General features: G+C 35.2%; 1 protein-coding gene across 1 annotated transcript in view; it reads right to left on the reverse strand.

Annotated features, from left to right (window-relative positions):
- Window positions 1-22,853, reverse strand: part of LOC149770868 (phosphatidylinositol 3-kinase catalytic subunit type 3-like) — a 48,664-nt gene that overhangs the window by 22,022 nt on the left and 3,789 nt on the right. The window contains exons 4-9 of the mRNA XM_089949012.1: window positions 21,981-22,166; window positions 19,762-19,907; window positions 18,121-18,229; window positions 15,126-15,193; window positions 10,174-10,267; window positions 4,167-4,283 (exon numbers count right to left, since the gene is read on the reverse strand). Of these exons, the coding sequence (XP_089805138.1) occupies window positions 4,167-4,283; window positions 10,174-10,267; window positions 15,126-15,193; window positions 18,121-18,229; window positions 19,762-19,907; window positions 21,981-22,166 (720 nt within the window). The remainder of the gene's footprint in view (window positions 1-4,166; window positions 4,284-10,173; window positions 10,268-15,125; window positions 15,194-18,120; window positions 18,230-19,761; window positions 19,908-21,980; window positions 22,167-22,853) is intronic.

Genomic DNA, 22,853 nt, shown 5'->3' on the forward strand with positions numbered 1-22,853 from the left:
AACAAAATTTGTTGGATTTATATCAATGCAATAAGAGTACCATATCAAAGACCTTAACTGCAAAAGTCTGTAATATAAATCTGAGATATTCAAAATAAGCCTATATTCCAAGTTTGATCAAAATCATACCAGCAATAAAGCCTCCAGAGTGGTAACATACTCAGCTAATCTAAAGATAAATCACCTCTATAATACAAAATGGATGTCGCTCATTATGTAACTAAACCAAGATCTACATAAATTTTGCTTGTATTACAAGTTGTATCCAAACTGGATTAGAAACACAGTCTATACAATAACAAGCTCAACCAATCTGGTTGAAGATTACCCCATTAATATGCAAAGATCTCAATACTTATCAATCCAATCCAAGAAATATTTATGACATAATCTCATATTCCAAGTTTAATCAAACTCGGACCAGAAATATGACTTCCAGAGTGGTAATGAAACTCAACCAATACGATGCAAATCCACCTCATTACTGCGCAAAAATCTCACTCATCATCTAAATCATCTAAGGTGCTGATGCATAATTCAAGTTTGATCAAAACTGGTTCAGAAATATGGCCTCCAGAGTGTTGACAAGATTAGTAAATCAGATGCAGGATTACCTCTGATGTGTGGATAATCTAACATTCCGTGTTTAATGTAAAAAGGATCAGCCAATCATTAATATGCAAAATCTCACTCATCTAAATTATCCATGATTTTATGATATAAGCCTATATACACAGAGCTCAAAGAATTTATTTTTAGAAACAGTCCCCAGGCTGATGACTTAAATAAACTCACAAGCCCTGACAGAAATTCCAGAAGCCCAGACAGTTCATATCTGTCAACTCTCAAGCCGGGAAAAAAACATCCCAATTTTGGAGGTATTTCCACAGTTACCTCCCAATCTCATAATATCTCCTGATTTTTTGCAGAGAACTTCCATTTGTTATATCATGTCTGTCAATTTTCATTTCTCAACCCCCCCCAAACAACCCATAAATAAATATATACATCGTATGCAATACAGATATGCCATATTCTATTTTATCACTTCTGAATACTGCTGTGACAAAATACTTAATATTACACTACCTACAAAGTTTTTTCTTCAGTAATCAGAATGATAAGATTAAACATTATTCACATAAATTTCAGATTTGTTAAACCCCTACAACAGTATAATGTATTTAAAAAAATTATTTTAAAAAAATGTCACCAATTAGTTTCAATCCCATGAATGATCACTGTGAAAGCAAAGTAATTTTCTCTGCAAACAAAATCGCATCTCCATTTCAGCCAAAGAAACTCAGCCAGTAACACCTGGCATTCCTCTACCATATATTTAAACTTTAATTCCCATGATTAAATTAAAAGGAATAAAACAACATATACCATGCAGTATATGTGCCCCCAAAGAACTAATTCAAAGTAAATATTTTATTTAGTAAACAGTGTTACATGCCTTAAGCGTTAAACCTATGGGAAAATAAGGTGGGATATAAAATATGGGAAAAACAGTTGTCACATGTTCAGTAACATGTGACTGCAGATTTAAACTGTTAAAAAGAAGTCCTAGGTATCATAAGTTACAACAAAATATGGCGTCATTTATTTGCCAATCAATTGCTAGGGCTTATATACACACACTGTACAATATGGTTTCTTTGAAAGTATGTCTGAAGTGCAGTCCTTTTCATAAGATAAATGCAACGATAAGGATTAATTGTTAATTAGTCACACTGGCCTTAAGCTTGTGTACTTAAGTCTAACCTTTAGCTATTAAGCAGTTTGATCACAGCTGACCAGAATATGAAAAAGGGGGCTTGTTCTGGGGGAAAATAAGACTTCTCACAGGGAGAAATGGCACATCCCATGGGTGCTTGCACATTGGGGCAAGGAGTGGGGACAACAGTCACCTCTCCCAATCTTCCCTTTAAACATGTTTTGGCCTACATCATAAAATTTTATGGCTGACCACTATGTGTCACCCACGCCCCCGAAAAAAAAAGTTTCTGCAGGCACCTCTGGCATGTCCTTTGAGAATTTCACCCTTATTGGACCTGGAAGACCGGTCAATATTTATTGAAACTGGCACTTAAAAAATATCGCATAGAAACCTCCCTATTTTCTGTCACAATCTCACTATTTTATTTGTTCTTCTCCCTAATTAGCTTTTGAAAAGCTGACAGGTATGCTGGACTCCAATTTCCACAAGCCCAAAATTTCCCATTCTTTAATATTGTCACACTGTTGCAATAACTACAATTCAAATATAAATTTAATGAAAATGAATTACACTTGAACACTATTCCAGCAAATGAAATGATCATGCTTTGTGTTCTATACATGCAGTAAAATCAAACTTCAAAGAAACACTGCCGCTGTTCACAAACTTGTCAAAAATAAAATACATATCAGCTTAAACATTCTCATTCAAGGCAATAATATGCCATAACTTTTATTCTTGTGCATGCATCTATCATCTCTTTGATTTATGTATAATGGGGTTCTTCCACTTCCTGATCCTACCTACGCAAATTAACACAATGGATTCAACCACATCTCACTAGCTATTGTTTATGCGAAACTTGGATTATATACCTGACCTTATTTTCCTTTAATCGCTGCTATTTAAACTGCCCAAGGGATAGTTTTATATTAGTTCCAACCATTACAGATTACCATTTATATATGCTACAAGTGACGGGCATAGACTGAAATTTTTTTTTTTTTTTTTTTTTAAAGATTACTGACAACTGTGTTTTCTCAATACACAACTGTGTCAGGGGGGTTTGGGAGTACAAAATCTTATTTTAACAAAGCTTCCATTTGATTAAAATCAGATCTCAATTTCACATAGGGCAGTGGTAATCTGATTTAGATTGCGCAGTGTTATGGCATGTATGTCGACACCCTGAAAGTACATTTACTCATTTCATCAGCATGATCAAAGATTCATCAGGCAAACTATTTTTTTTTCTTCAACAAGCCTGATGGGCACCTCACTTGGAATAAAAAACAGGCCCGAACTAAATTTTGAGGGGCCACGGACATCAGGCTACCAGATTATTTTAGCTCTGATACAAAATTTGATCAAAAGAGGATCAAAAACGTGGCCGTAAGAGTGGAAACAGGTTCAGCCAGTCATTATCAAACTCTTTTGAGATCTTGGTGACTGTGTTATATGTCTGACCAAGATTTGATCACAAATATGACCTCTAGAGAGGTAACAATCTTAGCCAATCAGATGCAAGATCAACTCATTAATATGCATGGCTCTTGCTTATTATCAAATTTATTTGATATCTTGATTTATTAAAAATTTGATTAAATCACATAAATATGGCCTTCATAGGTGGTAACAAGCTCAGCCAATCAGATGCAATATCATCTCATTAATATGCATGGATCTTGCTCATTCCTTAAGTTGTCCAACATCTTGATCAGACTAGTTTAAAATCTGTCAGAAATATGTCCTCTAGAGTGGTAACAAGCTCAGGCAATCAGATGCAATATCACCTCATTAATATGCATGGATCTTGCTCATTCCTTAAGTTGTCCAACATCTTGATCAGACTAGTTTAAAATCTGTCAGAAATATGTCCTCTAGAGTGGTAACAAGCTCAGCCAATCAGATGCAATATCATCTCATTAATATGCATGGATCTTGCTCATTCCTGAAGTTGTCCAACATCTTGATCAGACTAGTTTATAATCTGTTAGAAATATGTCCTCTAGAGTGGTAACAAGCAATTATGGACAAATGGTTAGCAGGCAATGCACAACAGATGCTGGCCCATATCAGAAGCTCACATGGACAGGTGAGCAAATGACAGTAATGACAGTATAGGCCTTTTGGGGTAAACTTAATGATCAAACAAAGTCATGTCAGTGTATTCTGGACTCAAATTCAATGACTACTTGGCATCTTCACGCACCAGCTTGGTATTCTTGATAATAAAACTGATTACACTTGTTTTAAATCTATAATTAAAATTAAAATCCATATGGTACTCTACCAGTTAAACTCTACCTAATATGCCAGGACTATTTTTGTTGTTGACTGAGTTAATTATTATCTTAATTAAAGAAAGCAAACATCCATTCAACTGTGTGCAATTTTTCTTTATAAATCAGTTATGTGACGTTAAGTCAGATTTAATTCTGACCTTTTTCTTTCTGTTTCCACTTTCTCTGGCAATTATTTTCACAAGGTTGACCAGCTTCTCCATAAAAAGCTGTTGCCGAACAAGAGTAGATCTTCTCTGTCGACATTCGGATCCACCCTGAAACAGAGCAAAGATTATTTTGTACAACTGAGACAGCCAAGCAGTGTCAGCAAAACTTGATTACAAGAGACATTATTACCTAGACAAGTCCACCACTAAGGTTGAAACAACAGACTTTGGTGCCCTTATTTATGAGTGGACACAATGGTACAAATATTATCAACATGTGAAAAGTCTAAATGTGCTAAAATATGTATATCTAAAGTAAAATTACTCAGTAACATCATTTTGTGAATACAAAACTAATCTGCATGAGGCAGTTTAAGATAAAACAATTCTAGAAGTAAAAATGTTTCTTCAATAATACAAATCCAACCATAATACATAATGGTGTACATCCACTACCTCAGAAATCAAAACTTGATTTAAGCAAACTGCTGAAAGTCATATTCTCAACTATTAGCAGAAGTGAAGTAAGACAAGAGTGATCTCCCTTAGAAATAGCTTGTGGCAAACCCTATCCTAACTTAAGTTACTACTGCAGCAGATATGCATGCTCCATTAAATTTTATATGCAGAGCAGCTGGGAGGGTGTGCCTGTATTATGGGCAGGTAAGTATTATAAATGAAACATTATTTACTCTAGAACTTAGTTCGTTGTTCAAATATACTACTTGGTAATAATATATCAAGAGAATAGGTAATAGGTGGGAGTTACATCCCCTTACCATACCCCAATGTACAAGAGAAAACATTAAATCTCATGAGAGATATAGGTCAGAGTTAGTATACAGATATCACCCCAAACCCATTCCATCCCTCTCTGCCTGGCGAAGTCAGCAAAAGTTGAGTGACCATGTCATTGTGAAGTTGCTGAACGACCAAGGTAACTCTGTTGTACTGCTACTATAGGCCCCACCAGGTGAAACTGAGTCCTTTGAGATGAAAGTCTCTGAAGTAAAAACTAAAGAAAGTTGTCTCAGACCTCCATCTCATGGTTTGGATAATATTAGACAGCAAACATTAACACCCAAAAGCTCTGTGAATAGCAACTGCCCTAACTTTGTGAATGATATGCAAAAGAAACTCATTTGGTCTTGGATTATTTCTTTATATGCAGAGCAATAACCCAACCTACTCAGGATACAACAGATTAACTGTATTTCAGGGTATATAAACATGAACCACAACTTTTAATCCAGGGACCACTAGAAAGAACAACAAAAGGGAAAAACCATGGAAACAATGAAGCTAAAATCAAAAGAAACTGAAAATTTATTTTAAGGAAATAACTGACTCATTTTAAATGAACTGAAAATAACTTGTTCAAATATATCAAAATTACCTCATAGACTATAAGACCAAGCAAATAACTGGAAGGTTTTTTTTTTTTAAAACTGATTTTGGAATTTCAAATCTAAATTCAGTGTTTGATCAATCAGCATCAGAAATAGGTGGATTGTTATCCATTTATGTTGCTACTTGGGGAGAGTCTAAAATATTGTTTGGTGATTTCACTTTATACCTCTTCCCTTAAGAATTCTTATTTTCATGCTAAGATCAAAAAAGTCATTTTCTTGGGGTTTTTCAGCATGATAAACTTTTGGATTAGTGTATGGTGTGTTTAGTCAATCCTTCCATAATAAATAGTTTAGTATGGTTTCTTTCAGCTAACTGCATCTGGCAAGGACCTTGGACCTATAAGATTTTAAATTTAACATTCATGGGATCTTTGCTTCCCTTGATTTGTCACAGCTGTGGCTTATCAATGCCCTCTAAGCTAATATCAACTTGAAAAATTTAACAAACAAGCTCAATGTGTTGAATTTTCAACTGGTAGAATCAATGTTCACTGGAACAGTATAAATGTGGATGTTGTTCCTTCTGAAATACAGTTCTAGATCATCAAATTTCTGCTCCATTATGTTTACATATTTTTGGAGATCTGAGATCTGTTTATATCCCTGAGATAACTGGTCAAGCAATGCAATCACATACTGAGCTGTACTTGTGTGGTCATGTACCAGTTCACAAATGGTTTGTGGCTTTAGGGCTGAAATAAAACCCAGCAAGACTTTATCAATTCCTGACTTTGAAAACAGACTCCCATTGCACTAGTCCGAATTTAGTGTACCTAGCTTCAAGCATGACTGAGTCATTAGAAAAGAGTAAAATAGTTGTATACACTTCATAATGGCTACAGCATGACGACTGTTTTAACATGGGTATACATGGTGTGTACGTGTGCATGTGTGTGTGTGATTTGGATTTTTAACATAGCTTTAAATGAAATCAGTCATATTACTACATTGTCTGCAGTGTGGCTGTTTAAAGTGATGTCTAGCACTGGGGCATCATGCTGCAGACGAGTAACATTATGTCCCACCCAGTCATGTTATCCTGACACCAGGCCGACATGTCCTAACACTAACCTCTTAATGCTGTGCACCAAGTGAGGCCGCTGTTAGTACCATTTCTATAACTCTTTCGTATGACTCAGCCAGGGTTCAAACCTGACCTCCCACATCCGAGGCAGATGCTCTAACCACTTAGGCCACCAGAGTGGTCAATATACATGATACCTGATTAAAGCATGACCAAGTCACTGAAACAAGTAAAATGGTGTAGCATACACTTAACCTGGCATACACATGATTGTATTAACATAGGTATATCATACTTTACTTAAACCATGACTGAGTCATTGGTCATTAAAACACAGTAAAATGATGTAGTATCCACATACCCTGCCCACACATGACTGACTGTTTTGACACAGTTTTACATTATACCTTACTTAAAGCAGGACTGAGTTATTAGACATTTAAACACTGTACAATTGTGTAGTATGCATCTCATTCTGCCACTTTTGAAAAATAGAAGATTTAAAAATTTAAAATAAAAAAAATGGTATTTTTAACATTCTATCCACACATTAAAGGAACCAGCTAGAACCAGTCTACTGGGGACTGGAGCTGTTCTACCAATGCAGTGACAAGTTAATGATGCATATTTAGTCGGATTAAGAACTGTTATACAACAGCTAACATCTGTACACAACAAGACATAAACTGATCAACCTATTGTTATAATTTTGTTAAGTTTAAAGCAAAATGTGTTCCATTATGGTTTTTTGATTAAAAAGTAGCCAAACTCTGGCTGAGGTGAGATAAAAAGGACAGACTACCAAAAAATTATTTCAGCAGAAACACTTGAGCAAGTATTTTGAATTTTTTTTATAGAGAAATATTCAAGGGCAGCTCATACCTTTTTGTGGTCAATTTTCAAGTCAAAATTCTAAAAATGTGCCTTCAACTAAAAAACCATCGGTTAAGAAATATTAGAACAAATTCAGCAATGCATGGAATCAGAGTTTATGGATGTATAGGTGAGTGGCAAAGGTCCTGAATTTGAATTGTGTGTTTCATGCAAAGCAGATTCTAAGATATCATAGTACATGGAGGAAAAAAATGATATCACCAGCCAGATGCAGACACCATCACATATAAACAATGATTCTATTGTAACAAGCACACCCATTCTGAAGACCCTTCATGCGAGGCTGTGTCAAATGTTGTTTTAGTGGGATATGATGAGACTTTATTTGCAAAGTATCTGGCAGAGAAAATTTTACCATTCTTCATTACATATCATTTTACTATAATGGTTAAGTTATAAAGAGACTGCACAACTATTTTTCAACACACACTGTCATTCAGGTCCCAACCCCCTATTCCGGTAAAACAGCCCCCAAACCTGTACTGATAACGATGGATACTTTTTGGGCCAGTATTTCTTGTGGCTCTTGAGTTACAGTCAATTGAAGGTTTTTTCTGGTGATATGTACAGAATATTTCCAGACTAAATTCTATGTTTGACTACTTGTAAGTTCAAAGTGGAAAAATACAACCCTATCTCCTGTGGCCATTTTGGATTTCATGGCTACATACAACCCTTCCATCAGATATAGCATCCAATCTGATGCAGTATCCAGTCAATCTCATCTTTGAAAGTTTTGGATGCTTTGGTCATGTGACTCAATTTAAGCACTCCCATATTTTGTTAGCCAAAATATTTAAACAATCAAATAAGCAAAAGTCACATCTGACTGTTTGTTCTCATGGTACAGCTGTATGTTGCCAGGAAATTTGAAATGGTCATATATGAGATACCTTGCCAAGTACATGACAGAACCATTTGAACACACTGATGTATATATATACTTTTCCTTGCTGAGTGGATGAAAGAACTATTCGAACACATTGGTATATACACCTTACTCTGCCAAGGTCATGTGTAACAACTCTGTATTTGTTAAACATATATAACCATGTTCTCTAAAGATATCCCAAACCTGGAAAACCAGTTAATATTTCTGCAATGCAGCAAATCTGCTTTTAGCAAAAATGTATATGCGACAGACAGTGGCTAGTATATGGTGGTGGTCAGTCATAGGCGGGAGTTTCAGGCAGGATGAGGTGCTATTCAGAAGCGTGTAACACAAATCTGGCAAAGAATAGGAAAAATTGGTCATAACGGGACAATTTAAACAAGTATCAGGTTTAATGTGCATAGGAGTGTGAGCAACACTTATGTCCATTCATTTGTATGATTCAAATGTCTAAAAATGAAACCCTGCTTGTCTGACATTGTACATACAGGTCAATTTAAAACTTGAACATCCAACTACAATCCTATTTATTTTATGTGAACATCTATAAGCAACTAGTTGTTTTGTTGCCTCAATATAAAACCAGTGGAATTCAGAGTCTGTGATGGTTCGTAATGCATAATTGTTGAGTTATCATTTCATATATTTTGCCACTAATGCTGATTTTCCTTTCAGGTGATAATTCAAACATATCTACAGGTTTGATATATATATTTATTTTGTTTCTTGCTTGAATTAATTTATTGCATTAATGTTTTAATGGTTGTCTCCTGTGCAAATATCTGACTGGTGCAAGTATTTCCATAATGGACGAATGACTGTGAATTCTTTTAAGTTAACTGTAAAAATTATGAATTAATTAGACCTGTTTTAACTGTTGTCCATCTTTTCAGGATGGTAATACCTTTCTTCATTCCTATTTGAGTCATCTTTCCTTCTACACAATGCTGTGTGGAGTGAATCATGCCATTTTTGTGCAAAGTGAATATGATGGAAAGCTGCCTTAAGAACTGCAGATACTTTTCCTGATTTGTGTTAATGGATATTCAGTACAAACAGTTACTGAATATACTAAACATTTATGTACATTTGTGAAAATCATTACCTATACTATTCTTCATTTATTCTTTCTGTCTTTTGAATTTTGTTATATAATATCACAAAACAATGTCCCTTGATTTTCTTTCCCGATTCCTGCCGTTACACACAGAGAAATGTCAAAATAACTTTGCATTTATTCAATACATGTATCATTACAGCATGGCAGAACCACTTCAATACAGTGATATATTCAATTTACCTTGCTATGTGTATGACAGAAGCATTCAAACAGTGATGTATACACTTTACATTGCCAAGTGCATGAAAGAACTATTTTGACAGTGATCTATAAACTTTATTTTGTTGAATGTATGTCTAATCCAATTAAACACAGTGAGGTTAAAGCTTTACCCTGTTGACTGAACCATCTGAACACAGTGAAGTATACACTTTCCATGCTCAGATCATGACTAAACCATATAAACAGTTATGTACAATATTTACTTTGCCAAGTGCTTGATGTTTACCTTCAAGTTGCCAGGTGCCTCATGAAACATATGAATGCAGTTATGTATAATTTTCACCTTGCCAAGTGCTTGATGTTTACCTTGCCAGGTGCCTGATTGAAACATATGAACACAGATATGTATAACTTTCACCTTGCCAAGTGCTGGACTGAAACATATGGATGCAGTGATGTATAATTTTCTAAAAACAGTGATGTATAAACCTTACCTTGCTAAGTACATGGCTGAACTGCTTGAATACAGTATAATATATATTTTTGGTTTTGTCCATCTCTTGATCCTCCACTTCCACAACAAGGTACCTACAAAAACACAGATTATTGATTTACCTGCAGCTGTAACCTGTGAAGATATGATTTAGGATGGTCAAGTCTTATTAAAGAAACCTTGGTATTTGTTGCAGAAACTGATATATGTCCTAAATTTTCTTGTCCATCATTAATTATCTGCCAGTTCTGCTGTCTCAAGCTAATCTCTTAATTTCCTCCACTATACTTGGCAGATGTTGTTCTCAAATTAGGGTCAGACAAGCACTAGCTTTCAAAAAAGTTTGAAGGCTTTGCTTAAATTGATAGGCTTCTTATTCACCTAAAGGGAGAAGTGAAGTCAATATTATTCTTATTAGCTGAGGTATATTGTACTGACTGAAAATATCAACTTAAGCAACTGCACTGACTTGCCATTGAAAATCCGCATGTAGTTATTGCCTATTCCAAAGCCTACCTCCTCAAAAAGGTGACACATGGGTCATAATGTACAATCTATCACATATGTGATATGCCTTCCTGCTGTGATTGCATTTAAGATGATTGGTCAGAAAATATTTGAAAATGTTATTGCAATTGAAATTTACTTTGATTTCCCTCACACAGACCTCTGGGGTGGTAGCCAACGATCACACCCACTCCCTCATATAGACGATCACCCCAAGGGCAACATATCTTCAAGGTTTTGTCTATTTCTTCTTCTTCCAATAATGTGCAGGGTTCCTCTCGAACATACTTGCACATGGATTATTTCCCTCAACAGTTTAGGAGATGATGTGGCTATATGGATGGACAGACAGACAAAAAGTCTAAAGTATTGGGGATATGAGACAGTTTAACTTGAACAGTTCTATCACAGATAGTAGTGTACCCCCAATTTCAAAGGTTACTATACACATATGATATTGTTATCATAGCTCATTCTGCTATTCTGCTCATACAGATGGAGATCATGGGTAAATACCACAAAATTGGAAATAATGATATTTAAGAAGGGAAGTGAAACATCAATTAGATCTGTGTTTACAAAACACATATGCACCCTGTGCACATCAAAAAGACTGAACAAAGGGTTCAAATACTCAGAAAAAGTCTGACATATTATGATAGCATGTAAATCTAATCCAGTCAGCTGCATACAAATATACATGACAAATTTAATTTTTTGATCAAGTGTTACTTGCCTAATTATGCTAATGAGGCTTAAAAAAAACCAAATAACCACAAAAAAACAAGAGTCCCTCAAAGGGATGGATGCTCTACTCATTGAGAGGAATTTCCAGGAATCCAAGAAAAGTCTGTTTTTTTCCCATTTTTACTGCTAATGTTGAAATCATCTCTGATAATCTGGAGTCAGAACAAAATGTTCAAGATGGCCACTGCAGCAACCATATTGGATATAAGATCTGCACCATTTCCATTTAGGGCCAACTTGACATCAAAGAAGACTTTTCGTGAAAACCCTATATTAATATGACCATCCATTAAGGAGGTGTAGCTGTAACAAGATTTTCAATACAGCCATCATGACAACCATATTGGATGTAGGGTTGACAGCATTTTCATTTAGTACTAAGAAGATATCAAAAGAAGTCTTCTGGTGATACGACTTTCTGTTCAGGAGAAACAGTGATAACAAGACTCAAAATGGCTGCCAGGGTGGCCATTTTGGATTTCAGACTGGCACCATTTTCCTTTACGACCAACATAAGGATAGTTTTGGTGAAAACCCCATTTCAACATAACCATCCAGATGGAGTAGTAATAACAACATTTTTTAGATGGCTATTGTAGTGGTTATAGTAGTGATTGGATCAGCAAAATTTCCTTTAAGACCAGGAGGAGTTGATTTAAAGATTTTCATTATGGTCAGATCAGCACAATTATCATTTAGGTCAAACAAATCAATATATGAAGTCCTCATTACAAACCACAATTAAACTGACATATGACAATCAGTCCTGGAGGGGAAGCAATAACAAAATGGCTGTTGAGATGTCCATACTGGAGTTAATGTCAGCACAATTTTCATTTAGGTCAAACAAGATATCATAAGAAGTTTTTGGGTAAAAACCAAATGTCAACAATACCATCCATCCAGGAGGTTGGCACACATTAGAATCGGATGGTGGTGGGTGGAGGTAAAATAAATAATTTACCTCATAAATTTATGTATATAAAAAAATCTTATAAAAATCACTGGGATGGTTTGGTATTTTGTCATTCATTAAATTTTAATGTTACACTTCAGCTCTGTAATCTATTATATACATTTTAAAATGGCATGCAACAATGAGTAGTCCAACATAAGGATCACATGTGTTCTTTATAGGTGGTCTTATATACAAATGAGTGTAATGTGCAAGATTTAAGAGAAAGGCATGATACAACAGAATGAGAGAGAGAAAGTAAATGAGAGGAAGGCAGCAGATGGAGAGAAAAAAAAGAAATAATAGTTGGCCAAGTACATATAGGTAGATGGATAGATAACAGATTAGTAAGACATAGCACATTGCAAGATTACAATAAATTGAACTGTATATGCAATAAATGTAATTAAAGACAGTTGTTAAAATCAGTCAGGCAGTTGAGATTACAAGCAAGTCTTATTAAGTGTGGTTACAGAGTTCAGGGATGGGAAAAGAATCATGCTTAGATAATCATGGTCACAGTGCACAAGGATCCATGGAAGCAAAAACATCTGCAGGCAAACTTGATAGAAAATTGAAAGGGGAAAGGATGTCTTTTTTATAAGCAGGTGGCCACTAAACCAGATTTTGACTACTTATTATCAAACTCAACTTGCAATTAAAAGGGTGCCCTACAGCACGAGTCTACTGTATAAACACTTGTTAAGAAATACAGTAACATTATTTTTTTTATCATTCCAAGTTTTTATTTCAATCCTTCCAAACACTGGCTAATCATCCACTTATTCAAAAATGTATTTTATTTCTTTGATCCACACCTTCAGTTTATGACAATAGTATTTGCGGTTATTAAACAAATATTTGCTAAACATATATTTCTAAAAAAATTGGCTTCTACCTAAAGGTCATACATGTACATTATGGTACAAGACACTCACGTGGATAGCTACATTTGGTGAATTATACAGCTTTTGAACTTTTCAATTCTAACAGCCACACATGCAACTTTTTTTTACTAAAAGCTGTTGCTGACACTAGCCAAATTTTGGCCAAGCATAGATTTATCCAAGATTTGGTTTCTGTCTAAAAGTCATACATGTACATTATGGAAAGGGACAATGTTGCAGATAGCCAAATTTGGGCTAATCATAGTTATCTAGATTTTGGTTTTGTACAGCCACACATGTGAGTTATACTAAGAGGCACTGCAGACACTAGCCAAATTTTGGCTAAGAGTACATTTATCCAAAATTTGGTTTCTACCTAAGAGTGTGAAGAACATCTTTGAGGAGATAGCTAAAGTTTGCTAAATGGACATTAGTTGTGAACCAGCCTCACTGAGCATGGCAACAGGAATCCTTAGCCAAATTCTGGCTTATTTAAAACCTGCCTAGTTCCTCCAACATACAATAAAGCTATTGAATAGTTATAGGCCAGATACTGGTCAAAGATTCTCACTATGTGCCTTTGCTACTTTGGGTTAAGAGATTTTAGCCCACAGCAGAGGCCTGATTTGATTAAATGGAAAAACTCAAGTGAAATCCGAAGCTGTTACTGGAGTAGCAATGAGATTTTTTTTCAAGATGGCCATCATGATGGCTATATACGAAGTAAGATCAGCACAACTTTTGTTCTGGTGAAAAACCCATGTTGAAATGACTACCAATCAAGGAGGAACAGCGATAACTGTAAGACTGCCATCATAACAGCCATGTTGGAGTTCAGATCTGCACAATTTCCATATAGGTCCAATCAGACATCAAAAGAATTCTTCAGGTGAAAGCCACATACTGTCACGGCCATATATCCAGAAGAAGCAACACTAAGATTTTCAAGATGGCTGTCATGATGGCCAAATCATAGGTCAAATTAGCACAATTTTCATTTAGGACAAACAAGACATCATAAAAAGTCTTCTGTTGAAAACCGCTTGTCGACATTACCATCCATCCAGGGAGAGTAGCATTAATAAGATCATCAAGATGGCCTTTATGAGGCTTTATTGGAAGTAAGATGAGAAAAAATTTCATTTAGGACCAAGTAGACATCAAAAGAAAGTCCTCTGATGAAAAGTCTATGTCAATATGTCTTTCCTTTGGGGAGGAGCAATAACGAGATTTTAAAGATGGCTGGTGTGGCAGCCATACTAGATGTCTGATGTCAATGAGGACCAAATATACCTTGGCTTGAATGTATGTGTATAGTTTCACTGCAGTCCTCCAGGGCTGTTCCATTTAAACATACATTGTACCCAGGGAAGGCAGTTTTAAAAAAAATTATGCCAGGGTATATTGATTTCACAGAGCTTGTATTAAAATGATTAGAAAATTCTAAATTGCATCTATGGGTGTGTACTCTACTTTAAAAGTGCCTTCCCTGGGTCCTATTGTATGTTTTAATGGAACAGCCCTTAGGAGGAGTAGCAATAACAAACTTGTATTAACAGATAGATGGATAAGGGACAATAGATGAACAGGCCATCCCATATTCTCTTCTAGTCAATGGTCAATAAAACAAAAAATGTAACACAAAAAAAGTTAAAAAATATGTACAAACTTGAAGCACTCCCATCGAAACAATAGGTCCCCTTCCCATTTCCATGAATTTAACTGACTGACATAAATGTCTTCTTTGCAAAACCATAAAAATTCATATCCATGAAAAGTGAATTGCATATGCTCCATGGTTAACTGAAAGTTTCTTGGCTTTGAGAGAGTAAAGATAAACTGCATTATTATACTCACCAATAGAAATAGTTTGCAAGTGTTGAGTTGCACGAGGCCCTTGATATAAGAAATGTTGCCAAGTCCATCTGAAAATATACATTGTTGTCCCAAAATAGATCTTGTTACAAATTGATATTCTTACATAATTAAATTGGGGCCCCAAGTGGCCGAGTGGTCTAAAGCGCTCTCCATTATGGATCACTGCCATCTCACCTCTGTCTGCGTGGGTTCTAGTCTCAGATTCGGCTAATGTGGGTATGTGAGAAAGCTTGCCAGTAGCTTCTCGTGGGTCGGTGGTTCTTTCTGGGGTTTTCCCGGGGTCTTCCTCCACCATTAATACTGGCCGCCATGTATAGCCTATCGTGTGCTGAAAAATGGCTTAAACCCTACAACAACAGCATAATTAAATTGAATCTTATTCATGCATTTCTCTGAAGTTATTCAGTGTAAAACATCTGATTCACATACCAATTAATAAGTTTGCTCCTGGAAATCTTTCATTAAAGAACATTCATAAAAAGAAGGTCAGTGTCTGCAAGCCAAACAGTCAATCATAGCAGTCATCTCAAACAAGCAGCCAGTGGAGTTATTTTCTGCTGCCCACAATGATCCCAGGAATTTGTAACATAATTAATAATGCAAATGTTTTCTTCAGAGTCAACCAGTTTTGATATAAATTGTATTGTTACATCATGGACTTCTTGTTTCCAACATTTAAACTCACTACCTTTTATATGAGTCACTTTCGCTGTATGGCAAAGGTTTCAGTGATGGTGCCCTTGGGCCAATGTAACAGTCCTAATGTGGCCCTTATGGTGATTTGAGTCTGACACGCCATCTTTAAGCTATGTGAGTACTGACCCCAAAAATAGAAGGTCATACATGGCAACCAACCCCCAAGAGGTACAAGCATAAATATTACTATTATAAGTGGAAAAAAGCATAATTTAGGCATAAAAAGTGTGATCTATATATTACATGACAAAATTACAGCATGCATGAAAAAGATACATTTTTACTACTAACCTGGTTCTGCAGCTGGTCAAAATTCTTGTCACAATGGGCAAAATCCATATGGATTAGAATACAAACACAAAATATACTAAAAAAATATTTATTTTCAGCACTCACTTCAAGTATTCTACATGTGTAACTTTTGTTGAATGATTATGAACTGGAATTCTGCAATGATCATGGTCAGGTGCTCAGAGTGCTGTATTACACTACCCTCATATTCTGCTTTTAAAGCGGTGTTAATTTGTCCTTTTTCTCTGAACTGACATGTTTTTGAAGTTTGAAAAGATCCATCTGCTCTAACATTTTCCATCATATAATAACCACAACTCACACAGAAAGGTGTTTCACTTAACATCTGGTGCCACTTTCTTTAACATATAGATTGGTTCACTCACTGACTAACTAGCTGATCAATAAAATGAATCTGCTAGGCAAAGTTCTTATTTGAAGAAACCCATCTGTTTTCTTGGAAATGGGCCTCGTACAGTTGTTATAAATAGCAAGTAGCAGTCATCTTTTTATGAATATTCTCAAATTTACATGAGTAGAATTAAAGAGATGATAATACAGATTTACACAAGCAACTTTTTATTGCTTTATTTTTATTTTTTACTGTATCAAAAATGTGTAATCCATATAGTCTAGCATAAAATGTAATTTGTTGAAAAAAGTGTAATGATTGGCATGTATGCCTTAAAGGCTGAGCAAGAATGTTGCATAATGAAAACTTCCAGCTCATAATGATTCATTCCCTAGTGTTAAGAAAATCTATCATGGATTTTAGGAATTAAAATGGGAAAAAAACTGAACTTAATGCAAATCTAGTATGTCTGATCATGACTTAAAGGTCATAGTGGCAAGCCTGAATGGCACTGAATGAATTTTCTTTACTTCTTAATGATTCATCCCAACTATCATGCAAATCTAATGATGGGTTTAGGAAACATAACATGACTGTAACCATAACCATAAGGGAAAAGGGATGACCAAACATACTGTACAATAAACTGCCGTAGCTTCAAAATGTTTCATGACAAATCAAAAAACTTAACCAAAACTTTACTTGGCAATGCTGACAAAGTCAATGCCATCACCAGAAAAGTGACCATGTCTTGCTTCCACTTAAGCAGGCTCAACATTAAATCAATTCTTTGGTGATTAGGTGTGTACAAATTCTAAAACGGAATAGAATTTAGAACTTGTTTGACATTTTTATATGCAGTAGTTGATCATCATGTGGCTACATGTAATTCACAGGAAGTGATCCCTGTGAAATATTCAAACCAGGTTCTCCTACAGATTTTCTGAACTGGGTACAAAATACATCTGGTTTGCCAACATCTGGAAATTTAAGGGTGAACCTTCAGAAAAAAATGTCATCATGATAAAGCACCAACTTTCCTTAACTAATGGAGATTCATCTGAATGTCTTAAAAATGCTTTATCATACATACATTTATTACCCAAAAATTACATGAAATTGTTACCTCCTTTACCAGAAACATGCCTGAACTTTTCCCAGTGAATTAAAAAAAATGGTATTTGTGATGCCATCTAACTGTAAAAAGAAAATAGTGATTGAAGAGTATAGTTAATTACTGTATTTCAGTATTAAATGTCTTTTCCCTGGATGAATGAAAATGTTTTTAGAAGATTCATTTTATTACTTACTGTTTCCCCTCATCATCCAGCTCAAGTTAATATTCTACAAACAGACCAAGATCCTTCATCACATTATGTGTGGGCATATCTGGGTCAATGCTGTTTGCTCAACTGATTACTCATAACAAACCGCACAGACCCAGACCTGCCTGCACATATTGTGATGAAGGATTTTGGTCTATGCAGTCTGCAGTTGGACCAAACTATTAAGTGTGTACCATAATTACTAGCTTATAGAATGAATCCAATTGAAACTGCACAGACCCAGATTTGCTATTGAAGTATTCGAACAACTTAATTTCCAACATGCTTTCTATTTATGTAATGATTATACCTCTTTTTCAAGCTTAACTTCAGCAGACTCTTCTAACTTTGGAGAGCCTCCTCCTAGGGCATCCAGGATAGAGTCGTGCGAGCCAGCCCGTGTCAGAACACTGAATGTTCTGGGGAAAAAACGATGTTCTAACATGAAAACAGTTCGTTCCCCTTTAAAATACATGCAGAAAAAATGAGAAATTGTCATACATAATATATATTCCTTTTCAGACATGAATCACAAACAGTAGTGCTCTATTATCACCTAAAACTCCATTGTCAACAAGGAGACTGTATCCCATGATTAAGTGAGATGATCAAATGATGTAGATCAAAAGAGTGGAGTCTATGTAAACATGCCAAATTATTTTTCATGTTACATTTTACAACTGAAATAATATTAAAGGCTGTATCCATTTACAAGTGTATATATATATATATATATATATATATATATATATATATATATATATATATATATATATATATACACATACACACACACGCAGGTACTTGTTTTCATATGTTGCAATTTGTTTTACATCATCACTGAGCATGACAGCAAGATCATAAATCACTTAAAATTGCAACAATGGAGAAAGATATTTAGCTTATAAAACAGTTACCCCATTTCTTATTATTATTTCCTCGGCTAAATTTTGTAACATTTCAGTCATTTTGTACATCACCAATTATATTACAGAAATGCTTAAATGGAAACAATGGAAAGTTACTTTAGATAATTCTGAAGAATGGTTGGTACCAAGATTTGAATCTTTTAGCAGCTAGACCTTTAAAATGGTTTTCCTGTGACACCTATCCTATAAAAAATCCATTTTGGCTTTCTGATGACAACAATGGTTCAGTTGTTATTTGAATTTTATGAGTCGTATTTGCATTTACAGAAAGTAGTTTGGTTGTAACCTCTGTGTGGTATGTAGATATTACAGATCTCCCCCATTATAATGTGCCTCATTACAACATGATTCCAAATATAAAGCAGCACTATTAAGGACTACATGACCAAAAATCATACCAATGTATAACAATAAGGGCTGAGAGAAAACAAGATGAAACTTAGTTTTATATCTTTGTTTCCTTTTCAAAATGTCACTTTTAAAGCAAACTTTTCATAATGTTCACTCTACCACAATTCTGTATTAACCTATTCTCAATATATCATGGTTTTGTATTTATATCATGGCATTCTGTATAACTCGGTATAACTCGGTTCAGTACATAACACAGTCAGCAGTTAAAAACCCTGACTATGACTTTATAACAAAGAAGATCAGTATATATTCACTAAGTCAGATCCAACTTCAAACTGCATAGACCCAGATCTGGTGGGACATCATGCAATACAATAGCAACTCATGGCGGATGTGGCTTGTAGTTGGACTTGACCTATCTGTGCTTGACCTAATTTTAGTGCTGTCAGTTCAATACCAGTTGGCATCAAACATTATGACTCAAGACAAACCAGAATGAGACCTTAAATGATGGAAACATGGTTTGCTGATTTTGTGCATGATTTAATTCTGATACAAGATTCTTGATCAAACTAATGGTAAGTATCAGAGAGTTGTACATTGATGACGACTCAAAGACAAATAATAATACCCCATTAATATCTCCAGAAGAGGCAAGAATATTTTACCTTTCTTTGTCATTTAGACCGATGACATCATCAACAATAACTGTGGAGTCTCTATGAGAATTTGTGTTGTCAAGATCAGTCTTAACTGCTTCTGGATCCTCATACCTCAACGCCTGCACAAGCTGGAGGAGGTACAGTAGTAAATCCTGCAAAAAGGACCAAACATCGTGCTTGTAAAACACTACTGTGGACCAAAAGTCCAAGTCCAACAAAGTAAGAAATGTAGAAATAGTTCATAAAACTGCTACAGTGGTATGAAAATATAATAAGATCAGCTTGACTGTCAGTACTCGCTTATAAGTTCAATTGCAACAAAAAAAATCCCGATTTGCTATCACATAATATAGGAGCAGATCAGGGTCTATGCTGTTAGTTCTCCAGATTACTCCTAACAAACTGCACAGATCTAGCTCTGTTGGTGCATCATGTGACTGCAGATCTTCGTATGTGCAGTTTGAAGTTGGACCTAACTTTACAGAATGTATATGTGGTACTCTGAAACTTAATTAAACTGAATTGTGTGTACAATATGATATCTTTGTATCAACTAGACAGCTTATAAACCCCATCATCTGCCTGTCTACACTTCGGTATAACATAAATATTCATATTTATAAATGAGGAGTGAGTAATGGTAATTTACAGTGGTTCAGAATACTGTGACTAGATCTGTGATTTTACAACACATACATTCTAACTGCATACCAAAATGTCTATGTCCAAAAGAGACCTTCTAAAGATTAAAAAACCATCAAATTGATAAGTATACTGATAATGTTAACATATCATAGGACGGTGTATTGTGAATCATATCAATATGTGGCAGAGGTGTATTGTTTCATCCAAATAATCATATTTTTTTATGAACTCTACATTGATCATATGCACTGAAGCATGATACCATTTTGTAATATTCACTGAGGAAGTTTGTGCACATGTGTAGGTATCAGTGATTCAATAGTTATTCCTTTGGATTATAAATGAAAAGATACAGGACACAAAATCATCGTGCTATTGTCAGTCAATTAAGTAATCTGTCCAATGATGGTTGTTTATCTCTGAAAATCTTACATTTTAATTGCCTCATTGACATTTAACTATATAAACTGCCCTGTGATAAAAGTTTTCCATGAGCATTACACATGACTGTTTACTGGCTACAGGTTATGCACATGTATTTTGTTGTGTCAACAAAGTTCTCTCTTTCTTTTCCAAAAGATTTACTGGAAATCAGGTTTTTATTAACATGTCCGTGTCAGAAGGTTGAGAGTCAAAAACTGTTTTGTTTGTATGAACATCATGTTCTGGCAGATACTTGATGAAATATTGTGATATTTTACATGACAAACATTCAGAGACTGTACATGTTTGTTTTAGCATTCAAAGTACATGCTCACCTTACTATAGCACAGGGGTGGTCATAGCATGGCTTGTGAGCTGCATGCGGCTCACACAAGCCTATCAAAATTTGCTAAATAACACTGAATAAAGTTTAAAAAATATCATTTTATATTACCATTACTCTCCACAAAAACAAACTCCTCTTCCCAATCTGTCTTCAATCTTCAATCTTCATATTTATGTTTTCGAGATGTTTGCAAAAATATATGGATGGCTCTTTCCAATAATGCCTCCAGTATAATCCCAAAGGTCATCCAATTAGCCACCCGTTATAGTGTATAATGGCATCCACTTGAAAATTTATACATACTGTGACCCTGGTATTAAACAAAATGTTTTGAATCATTCAAACAAACTTACAAATAATGTGACCCTGATGTTTTAAAAACATGCTTTGAATCACCCAAACAAATCCTGTCACTTTCAAATTCATGTAGTACTTCCTGGTTCAAATGAACATCACAATTTTGCGTCACTTATTTCCCATTACAGCACCACCAAGTGATAACTGAAGCAACCATAGTAAAATATAGTTTCAATACCACCTGCTTGCCTCAGCCTGGACCCTGCTTCTATTCTGAGAACAGTAGAGGACTGGAACATGAGCTGAGTAAACATGTTGAAAAGTCACCTACTCTCTGAGTTAATTTGTGCTAATGCTCAAACTTTCAAGTATGTAACAAGTTTGAAGTACTGACCCTCAAACCCCATTCTTCTCAGTAAGTTCACGGAATTCACAACACAGTGGGTCGTAAGAATTTTCAAACCTCATAGTACTCATTGAGTTCACATTTATCAATGGTCAAATTTGTACTAACCTCATCACTAGCCTGCCTGAGTCTGGACACTGCATACTTTCTGACTGAAGGGTGAGTGAAAGATGGGGACAGGAGTTCCAGAGCATCCTCTACATCCATAGGATTCCACTTGTTGAGCATTTCCAGGGCTTGTTTCACTTCCTGAGGAAGACTCCAGTTCACACACTTCAAGAATTTGGTTAGAGCCTTATAAAACAAAAAAAAAAGCAATTACATTAATAACACTTCCTGTTTGATCAACCTCACTCCAAATATTTTTTGCAATGGTTACTTCCCTTTGGTAGGGTTACACCACAGCCACAATGTTGTCAATTTGATGGTAAAATGCTACACTTTGAAAACTGTATCACACTTGATTTAAGATCATTGCATTTGCTGTAATCTTTTTTCCAAAATATCTTCAATATTTAATGGGAAAATTTTAATATATTCAAGGAAAAAGTCATTCTTCACTTGTAATGATAGCATAATGGGCTGATAATGTTACAAAGTATCATATGGCAGACATTACAATGATGTCACAATGAAGCAAATCTAAGCTACCATACACTGTCTGGCTCTTTCACCATGGTTTCTGACTGGATTTCAATCTGTGATCAGAGAAGGGGGGATCCAGTCAATGCCCTTGTTTACTAATGTGTGGAAATAAGGTACTAAGGTTAATATGATCCAAGGGTTAAAACACTGTCATGGCAGCAACATATTTATTTTAAAAGAGTATGAGCTGTGAGGAGTGTGCCTCACCTCTCCTCTAATCCAGAGCTTTCTTTGAATTAAACAAGAAGAACTAGCTTCTAATATTGGGAGTCAAAGGTCTGAAACTAATTCATGGAAACACAAGTTCTTCCTACCAAGAAGTGAGAAATCATATTC

This window comes from Sinohyriopsis cumingii, unplaced genomic scaffold, assembly GCF_028554795.1.
Source record: "Sinohyriopsis cumingii isolate HCF-2022 unplaced genomic scaffold, ASM2855479v2 utg002232l, whole genome shotgun sequence".
In the NCBI taxonomy this organism is placed as follows: Eukaryota; Metazoa; Mollusca; class Bivalvia; order Unionida; family Unionidae; genus Sinohyriopsis; species Sinohyriopsis cumingii.